General features: G+C 39.9%; 2 protein-coding genes across 4 annotated transcripts; both read left to right on the forward strand.

The window, feature by feature from the left end:
• The first annotated feature begins 1316 nt into the window (after positions 1 to 1316).
• Positions 1317 to 4499, forward strand: LOC115693943 (pentatricopeptide repeat-containing protein At3g24000, mitochondrial). The gene has a single exon (XM_030621020.2). It carries the CDS (start codon positions 1442 to 1444, stop codon positions 3419 to 3421), a length of 1980 nt encoding a protein of 659 aa, XP_030476880.2. The 5' UTR covers positions 1317 to 1441; the 3' UTR covers positions 3422 to 4499.
• A 794-nt stretch (positions 4500 to 5293) lies between these two features.
• On the forward strand, positions 5294 to 6657 carry LOC130135248 (uncharacterized). Of its 3 annotated transcripts, none has more exons than XM_056303901.1 (2): positions 5294 to 5610; positions 5990 to 6657. In XM_056303901.1, the coding sequence occupies exon 2, from the start codon at positions 6004 to 6006 to the stop codon at positions 6529 to 6531; it is 528 nt and encodes a 175-aa protein (XP_056159876.1). In that variant the 5' UTR covers positions 5294 to 5610; positions 5990 to 6003; the 3' UTR covers positions 6532 to 6657. The 3 variants fall into 3 exon arrangements, with proteins under 3 accessions (XP_056159876.1, XP_056159874.1, XP_056159875.1); XM_056303899.1 differs by having other exon boundaries at positions 5548 to 5701; XM_056303900.1 differs by having other exon boundaries at positions 5572 to 5701; positions 5899 to 6657.
• Positions 6658 to 10247: the final 3590 nt, after the last annotated feature.

Below are 10247 nucleotides of genomic sequence, written 5' to 3' on the forward strand. Positions count from 1 at the left end.
TTTGCATTTGTGCTGATTCAGTCTATTCGATCAATTTTGACCGACTGGCACTAACATAGACGCTGGCAATCCTACGTGGCATAACCGGCACTAACGTGGATAATTTTTAATATATTTTTTCAAATTATTTATTTATTTATTATTTTCCTTTTCTTTTTTTTTATTTCTTTTTTTCCTCCCTTCATCTTCAACCTTTAGCCGATGCCAGAGGCGAGGGCCAATAATGTCAGCCCCACTGGCTACTGGCGAGGTCGACCTTGCCCAACAATAGCAAGGTCGAGCCTCACCAAAGTTGGGTAAGGCCCACCGTTGCCAGCCCTCAACTTTGTCCGATCACAGAGTTCTGGTGACTAGCTAGAAGTTGAAGATGAAGGGAGGACAAGAAAAAGAAAGAAAATAAAAAAAGGAAAAAAAAAGAATAAATAAATAATTTCAAGAATTATTAAAAATTATTCACGCCAGCACCGACCATGCCATATAGGACTACTAGCGTCCACGTCAACACTGACCAACCAAAATTAACTAAATGGATTGAATTGGCATAAATGCAAAAAGTTTAGAATTCAATTGGCATGAAAAAAAGTTTAAGACTTAATTGGTACAATTGTAATAGGTTTAAAACTATTTTTGTAGTTCTCTCCTTTAGAAACCTACAACCTTATTCCAAAGAAACACACACAGATCAAGATCAGCTAGATAAATATATTGAATATTAATTTTAAACTTCGAAATAAAGTTTCAATCAAGCTATTTAATAAAAAGTAAGTAATTGTGAGTTCATAGGCATCATAAATAGACATTGTTAATCTTTAATGTAGCTTTGTGATTAAGAATATGATAACATAAATTAGAAATAACAACTTATATCTAGTTGGATATAATTGGGCATTTATATTGTGAAACTGATAATAGAGATATTAAAAACAAATGCATATTTATCAGTTAGCCTAACGAAAAAAAAAATCAATAAATTGAAGAGAGAAGGGTATTTCGTCAGTTAATTGAAAAAAAAAGTAGTGCCTTAGCCCAAATGGGGTGAAAATAGCGTCGCCCCGTAGGAATAATGGTAGCGTTCTAACGAAACTTTAATTATTATATGTTCTTCCCTTATTAGTTCAAGAACCAATTCTTCAAATTGCATGGTCATGGCCTTGAGCAATTACCTAAACGATGGCTCAAAAGAATTCATGCAATTTGATTTCTTCTTCTTATTTTGGTCAAAGTAATTAGATTTCTTCAATTTGCATTATTTTTAGGAAAATTGGAAAGCCTACGGAATTAATTTGACTCATAAATAGTCAACTTTATGGTGTCATATATAATTCTTGCAGCCTGCGCAATCAAACCTGTGCAAGGCTTCGAGCAAAACCCAATGGCGGGTTGACACAGTCGCGCATCCAGTTCCACATTCCCTCGGGCGTGTGTTCTTCGCCATCTCGCGATGAAGATGCGAACTTGGTGTCGCAAGACCGTCCCTTTCGCTTGCAACAAGTACGCGATCACTGCATCAGTCGCCTCGAGACCCGTTACCTCCTCTGCGACTCGTGCAGACTTCTCCGACCCAGATGCGTCAGAGGCCGAGAGCTCGAATGAACCTTGCGTCATACAGGCCAAGGACCTTCTTCGCAGAAGCCCCGGTTCTGGGTCTGGGCTTCACGTCCTCGACTTGCTCGATCGTGGGTTGCTGCAACCTGATCGAGCTCTGTATAACAGCATGCTGAGGAGATGTACCCAGTTGAAGAAGATTAATGAGGGGAGGCTGGTTTGTGCCCACGTTCTCAAGTCGATGTTCAAGCATGACAGGCTTATCCATAATACAATACTCAACATGTATGCCAAGTGTGGTCTCATGGGTGAGGCTCGGACGTTGTTCGATGAAATGCCCGTGAGAGATATGGTTACTTGGACTACTATGATAACTGGGTATTCCCAGAACAACCAGTCTGATGGGGCGGTTGCTTTGTTTCCGCGGATGCTTCAGATGGGTTTGCAGCCAAATGAGTTTACTTTGTCCAGCCTTCTCAAGGCTCTTGGGTTCTGGCCTAGTGATAAGTGCGGTAGGCAGGTTCATGCCTATTGTTTGAAATGTGGATATTGTTCGAATCTTTATGTCGGTAGTGCTTTGGTTGACATGTATGCTAAGCATGACCGAATTGATGAAGCGTGGTCGATTTTCTGTGTGCTGGTGAACAAGAATGAGGTGTCGTGGAATGCTTTGATTGCTGGATATGCTAGGAAAGGTGAGGGCGAGCGTGCTCTTCGTATGCTCCAGGAGATGCTGAGGACTGGTTTCGAACCCACTCATTTCACGTACTCGAGTGTGTATGGTGCCTTATCGGCCACAGGATCTTTGGAGCAGGGCAGATGGGTTCACGCACATATGATCAAATCAGGGGGTCAGCTTATTGAGTTCGTGGGAAATGCTCTCCTCGTCATGTATGCAAAGTCTGGTAGCATTGAGGATGCTGAAAAAGTTTTTTATAGGTTGTTGAGACGGGATTTAGTTTCTTGGAATTCACTGCTCACTGGATATGCTAAACATGGGCGTGGGAGGGAATGTGTGAGCAAATTCAAAGAAATGCTGAGGATAGGAATTCAACCGAATGACATAACCTTCCTCTGTGTTCTGAACGCTTGTAGTCATGCTGGACTTTTGGACGAAGGGCAGTACTATTTTCATTTGATGAAGAAGTATAATGTTGAGGCACGCATTGTGCATCACGCAACAATAGTTGATCTTCTGGGTCGAGCGGGTCTTTTGGATCGAGCGAAAAAGTTCATAGAGGAGATGCCTATTGAACCTACAGCCGAAATCTGGGGAGCATTGCTTGGTGCTTGTAGGATGCATAAAGACATGAAGTTGGGTGCATATGCAGCAGAGCGGGTTTTCGAGCTTGATCCCAATGATTCGGGGCCCCATGTGTTGTTGTCTAACATATATGCTTCAGCGGGTAGATGGGGCAATGTGGTTAAAGTGAGAAGGATGATGCAGAAGAGTGGGGTGAAAAAGGAGCCCGCATGTAGTTGGGTGGATATCGAGAACAAGGTCCATATGTTTGTGGCTAATGATGATTCTCATCCACATGGAAAAGAAATCCGAAAGATGTGGGAAGAAGTCAGTGCAAAGATTAAGGAGATGGGTTATGTTCCAGACACTAGCCATGTGCTTTTCTTTGCGGACGAACAAGAGAGGGAATCGAGATTGCAACACCATAGCGAGAAGCTTGCTTTGGCATTTGCACTTCTAAATACACCCCCTGGATCTACCATTCGGATCAAGAAGAACATCAGAGTTTGTGGCGATTGTCACTCGGCATTTAAGTTCGCATCTAAGGTGTTGGATCGAGAAATCATCCTGAGAGATACCAATAGATTCCATCATTTCCATGATGGCTTCTGTTCCTGCGGGGACTATTGGTAATCAATAATGCAAGTTAGAATGCATAGCCATATGAAGCTGACTGTGGTGATTAGTGATTCTATTGCTTACTTATCTGCTGCTTTATCGGCCACAAATTCGAACTATTGGCATTGCCTGCTTGGCGCACACCAAAGCAGGTTCTGTGCCCTGCAATAGTAGTAACGGGGGGTCTGGTGGAGTTGGTGGAATTAGAGTCCCTTTAGGAAGCTCCCAAAAGGTAGATCGGCGTGGTCTCTGAATGAGCTGAATGAATGCATGGGGTAATGCTGGATTTTTTAAGGACATAGGCTATGGCGAATCATGGAAAGCCAGAAAGTGGAGTTTTTGTCTTTGTGGTAATCAGCACACCATCTCTTTCATGAGCTTTGTCATAGGGCAGCGAAGAAAGGGATGATCAGCCTGGTTGCATGTTCATTATGGATCAAGCAATAATGGGCACCATCAGGATGGCATCTCGATTGATGGTTTGCATGCTCATTACATACACAAAATTTATAGCTTGTGCACGCTCATACCGGAGTTAGATTTTATATATCTGGATAGACATGAATCTCGGGTGAGAGCTTATTCCTTGGTTAATTTTTGTTCACACAGACGAGGTGATCAAGTGATGAAGCTTGATATTAAGCATAAGACGATTCTTATGCTAGAAAAGCTAGAAAAGCATGGTCTTTTCTATCAAAAGGAAATCATAAGTGAAGATCATGTTGAAAGCGGATAACAAGGAAGCAAGAGCAACTTTCTGAGGTTGGCGAGACGTATGCCCATGTAGTTGTCATAACAATGAAGAACTCTCTTTTTTCCCATGTCACATGGACAGTGTTCTCGCGTATCACAGAATATGCATATGTCGAATTTGACAGGATAGAGGCCCCGCAAGCTGCATGTCGTTTCAAGGTTCAAGGTTGAACGGTACTGAATCTCCTTAGGGCCAAATTTAGGTACCCTTCAGGAAATGCATCTTCTGCATCATGTGAGACAAAGGGTGATGTATCTTGTTTCTCGTTCAGTTTCAATTTTGACCCACTTCATTGTTCAGCGGTGTAAAATTATAGAATCAATGATTTGCAATTTCGTGCTCTCTCCTCTCCCTCCCTGATCTCATCATTTAAGCATAGCTTCCCTGTGTTTCGCCACGGTTCCTTGTACATAGGCTCAGTACTGAGGGTCGAACGGCGGCAAAATGACGGCAAAATAAAAGAGGGAAAATGCACGTCATCTAGTTCTTGATTCACATCTTTCTGTCTTTTACTGGAGTCATTTTCATTGGTCATGGATATCGTCCGTACAGTTGCCAATTTCAGACATTTTCATAACAAATAAAACTCATGATGTAGTAGTTTGATTCATGCTTTGCTGTTGCATGAAAAATGACAGATACAGGGTTTGTTGGTAAATCAGCCATTTTCTGCTTCCTTCCTCTTACCAAGCGAGGAGAAAAACAAATGGACAAGGCGGTTTCGCACCCAAAAAAGCTCGTCTCTGCCTCATCATCCGGCCATGAATAAACAATGAATCAAAAGAGAGATTAAGGACAAAAGATAGAGCTTTAAAGTAGGGCTTTTCGAGTAATAGTTACATAGGATTTACCTAGACAAGTCAATCCTCAAGCTCTTTTCAGCCCAAAAAATATGAGTAACCTAGTGAGGGAATTTCTTGACTGTTCCAAAGGCTGTGAAAACATGTGTTTGCATTACAGAGCATGTTAGAAGAAAGGGTTATTGAGTCTTGCATTACAATGTACAGATGTACATTCATCCTAGGGAAATGAAGGGTTATTGTAGATGATGAAAAATATATAGAAAAACATAAAAAGAAATTTCAGGTGAGGTTGTGTGTGGGTGTGGATGTGGGAGGGGGAGAGAGAGAGAGAGAGAAGAAGGAGGTGACTCTTGGCAACTGCGTGGCAAGACAAGAGCAGAAGGTGTGCCTTGGTGGACTGAGAGGCAACCATGGGAACGAGAAACGCTCTTGCATGGTGGTGCCTTCACCTTCACTAATTTTAGTCCCCGTTCACAAAAAAACACCAACAACAAAAAGAAAAGATTTAATCAGCTTCAGGCGTTTCAAATCCCCCCGCAAAAAAAGCAACCACCTTCACCTTCTCCTTCATCCTTCCTTGCTGCACCAATATTGTCCAAAAAAAAAAAAACAGGAAAAGAAAGAAAAAAGAGAGAAGTTATATAAAGGTACGCGTGTTAGCTGTAAATGTATGTCTCTCTGTAGAGAAAACAATTCAAGTTGGGGCTGGTGACGAAGGAAGAGCAACTGCATTCGCAGGTTTGGCTCAAGAAAGCCTAAATTATGTTCATCTGAATTCTGGGTCTCTTGACTATGTTATTCACTGGTTTAAAGTTGTATAAATTCTTTCTTTTGTCATGCATAGTTGTGCAGAATCATGTTTTTGCTTGCAATGACTTGCCTTCTCCCTTCATAAATTCCACTGCCTTCATTTACTGGTGCTCCATTTTATGCAGATCAACCATATGATGGTCAGATCAGTGTTCCTTTGATGTGCATCATCTTGCATGGATTTTATTCCTGAGCCAGTAATTATTTTCTTGACAGAAAGCTGAGTGAAAATGATGGAGCCTCAGAGCAGGAAAAGAGGAAGGGAAGGAGATGTGGAGGAGGACAAGGTTGACACCTCAGACAACACCTCCTCAAAGAGACAATTAGTTGGCGTTAGTTACGAGCACAGCAACAATTATGAAGATCATGGAGACCAAAAATTAGAGGACAAGGGTAATTGCAATGATGAAGAATTGGATGAGTGGGACTATTGCATGTCCTCCTTGGGAGTGTTCGATTTCCCATGGCTGAGGGAAGGCGATGGCATGATCTTCGGGTCGGAGGAGGACGGCGAGAGCAAAGCCGAGGACGCGTTCTCGTTCTCGCCGTCGTTCGCGGCTGCTGACCATGGCATGGAGCTCTGCGAGCTGTTGCCGTCTTGCCAGAACTCGGCGTTGTTGCTAGATTCACCAGGCGACAATCACGACACATTGTTGCCGGACCAACAACAGTCGCCGGCGCAAGGCGGTGATGATTTGGAGGGGCTGGATTGCATTTGGAGCTCCGTCCTCAATCAGCCCCTTGAAGGAGGGTTCTGAACCAACTCAACGTTGCAATCCTCCACATACATCATCCAATTTTCACTTTTCATATAGTTTTTGTTTTCTTATTTGTTTGTTGGATTTTGTTTATATCAATGTGATTTAATGCGTTTGCATGGTCAACGACCGAACATATCAACAGTTCTTCAAGAAAAGACATGACAAGTCTCAGGTATGCCGAGACAGTCGCATATATCTTAATCAGTTTTGAGATGAGCATAGCTGATGTTCTTTCAATCTTACAGTGGCCAACACATCAATGTTGCAAACCTCACCAAAGAAAGAAGCCAAGTAATGCATTGATGTAGTTCCGAAGACCGACTATGAGCACATATTTTTGGAATCAAAGAACCTTATTTAGGGCTCCGTTTATTTTGTAAAAAATGAATGTTTTTCAATTTTTTTTATAAAAATGATCACTTGTGTATCACTTACAACAATGAATGAACAAAAAATATCTTAGTAGTCCACAAAAATATTTAGATATAAATTATCGTCTATCATCCATTTTTCACGAAACATACCAACTCTAGACACAAATCACTTTCCCAAAACTTTATCTAGCCTGATTTTGCTAGTCCTGATGTAGCCCAATTCAAGATTTTTGGGCCTCCTTTTCAAGTCGTGCTCGATTTCGGCCTCCAAGCTATAAAGGCCAACCTTACCTACTTATAAACATTTTGATGCACAACTCTATCCATGTTTTGATTGTTTCTTAGATGCTGTTTGTGACTATAACTCAAATTTTTAGAATCTCGATCGCTGTTATGTTTTTTTACTGATGATTACATGAGCAAATGATTTGGGATTTCCAGGTTTTGATCTTAGAATCTGATATATTAATTAATTTTGAAAAATTAATTTTCCCATCTAAAAAATTGGACCCGAGCCGAACCGAACCGAACCGAACGATTTTTCATGATCCGGGCCGAGCTTTCTCATCAAGCTCTGAAGCTTCAGATCCACTGAGTTTGGGCTGGGCCTAAACTTTCAAATGAATAGAATTGCCTGTCTCTTGGTTCATGATGTTCAGGTCCCAATCACATGGCATTTGTCAGCAAAAGACTCCAAAACAAACTAAAACATCTCCCTCGCTCCCAAATAGTCAACGACAAAAAAATAATAACGATAAACATGACATTTCCCATAAAGGAACCCCGGTTTAGCGTGCTCTGGACCCCCACCATATGTTAAAAAGTGGCATTTGCAGATATTATAATGCTGGTTTATAAAACCGATTTCTTTTAGTAACAAGACAAATTCTTATTTAGTGTCGGATATGACTTCACGATTCACAACTAGCAGTAAGGATAAATTGGTTTTTCAAATGTGCAAAATAAAGAAAAACAAAAAGAACGATGAGGTGGATATAGTTTGATGCTAAACGATTCTGAGGTTTCGTTTGCTTCGCAAAAAAAAGAAAATAATTTTGAAAAAATATTTTCCTAAAAAATGATCTCTCATATCTCTTGAATTTATTAGTCAATAAAAAATATTTTTATCATCGACAGCAATTTATGTCTAACCATCTTCGCTTGTATATATTTTTTTCGCTAATTCATTTTTGTAAGAGATACAAGCGATTAATTTTAAATAAATATTTTTTAAATCATTCATTTTTCACTGAACAAATCAACGTTAGGCAGCAGAAAATTAGTAATATTGCTCTCCAATGCTGACCGCTCACCATGGGACTTGAAGAGAGAGAGAGAGAGAATGGATCCAGTCAATTTCAGCCCAAAAAGGGCATGTGGCAACTATCAAGATCCATGGGGGGGAAAATTACAAATTAAATTTGGAAATTCACTGTTTGAAAGGCCATTGGAGAAAGAGAAAAAACAAAACTTGCTTTTATTCTATTTTTAAATAACAAAAAAAATCAAAAATTGAAAAAAAGCAGACAAAAATGAAGATGTGATTTAACTGTTGGGGGGACCCCAACACAACAGCATCGCACGAGCAGGGACACAGCCTCGGCCACGCGGACAGAGCCGTTGTGCCGACACTTTCGGTCCCCAGCGCTCTTTCTTTATTATCATTCTCCATTTCTTGTCAACAATTATTATATTGTCCATTTTTATTTTTTAAAATAATTTCGATTTTCGTTTGATCTTTTTTTGCTAAAAGTGGCAGTCAATTAAAATTATGGGGGGCCCTTGTCTTATAAAGACTGGTCGTTTTCTAATTGTGGGTGCTTCCGGATGCCTTGGGGTTTGGTTGACTGAATGCGTGTTGTATTAGTCCAATCTCAGTTGCTATATTTTCAACCAATATAATATTATGATTAAGTTGATTTTTCTTCTTCTTCTTCTTCTTCTTCTTCTTTTTGGTATGGTATAGAGTGCTAGTTTCGGCTCTTGCCTATGTCCTAAGTTAAACTAATTTGGTTGTTTGGAGCATGTGGGGATACATCATTTGAGGACTCAGTTCAGATGCCCTAGGCTTGTGAAATGATCTCATGGCTTCGTCGGGTTCAAAAGGGACGAGAATGTTTCGAAGGCGGCATCGTTTCGAGTCTTAATAAAAACCCACGATTAGCTACGTCGGATAAATCAACCCGAGTATAACGGTTTCGAGATTGGAATTACGGCACTTTTGATTCCCTGGCGAAACAAGCGGTCGGAGATACATCGAGCGCAGATACTGCTTTTTAAAAAAAAATTAGGAGTTAAATAATGGGTCGAGAAGTTTTTCTGATCAGATTGTATTGAAATAATACGAAATTACGAGTCAAATGAATCGAAAATAGGATGTCTCGATACACCCTAGCTCATGTTGGAAGACAATAAGAAATTTCACAATACTTGTTACGCACTGATTGAACTACTCATTTATTTATTGGATCGAGAAACTGAAACTTAAATTCCTTATTTCATTGACACCGCGTTGACAAAATGGGCATTTATCACTCGATCACTATCTTTGGATCTATGGTTAGGGCAAGCAATTTATTATGGTTGGTAGCTGGTGAGCAATTTCACTTTTGTAGAAAACCTTGTGAATGAACCCTATTCAAAGCATGGAAAGAGAGAAGTTCTTATGCTGCTACTCTAGAAAGAAGACCCAAACAAAATAGTCAGCTTCCAAAATTAAGAAAAGAAAAGAATAAAATAAAATAAAATAATGGTGGTGATAATTATTAGGGTTAATATCATTAAAGATGTCAAACCGATACCTTATGACACATTTTCTCAAAATTAGCATTCGTCTCCTCAGAAATTCCATACTGGTACTCTTATGATATATTTACCTTGAGTTAATTTACTTTTCACAGAAATTCCCAACAAATGCAGATTCCTACCCGATGGATAGACTATGAAATAGCAAAGACTCTAGAGCAAGAAAAGAAAAGAAATAAATGGGTTAATACTACAAAAAAAACTCCAAACTAGCACATCCGTGATAAATCTACTCCAAATTAATTTTTTGATCATTGAAAATTCCAAACTGATACACCTATGACAAATTTACCATAAATTAATTTTTTGACCACCAAAAACTCCAAACCGGTACAATTGTGACAAATTTACCCTCTGTTAGTTTCCGTTAAATTTGATTATCATACATGTGACAAAACGAAAGGTAAAACCTCAAATTGGTGCACTCGTCAATTGCCATGTGTCGTTTAACTCAGCAATTTGACAGTAAAAATTAACGGAAATTAACGAAGGGTAAATTTATCACAGGTGTACCAGTTTGGGATTTTTTGTGGT

The sequence above is a fragment of the Syzygium oleosum genome, unplaced genomic scaffold (assembly GCF_021117445.2).
Source record: "Syzygium oleosum isolate NSW1041296 unplaced genomic scaffold, Sole_v2.1 Sole_v2.29, whole genome shotgun sequence".
Taxonomy (NCBI): Eukaryota; Viridiplantae; Streptophyta; class Magnoliopsida; order Myrtales; family Myrtaceae; genus Syzygium; species Syzygium oleosum.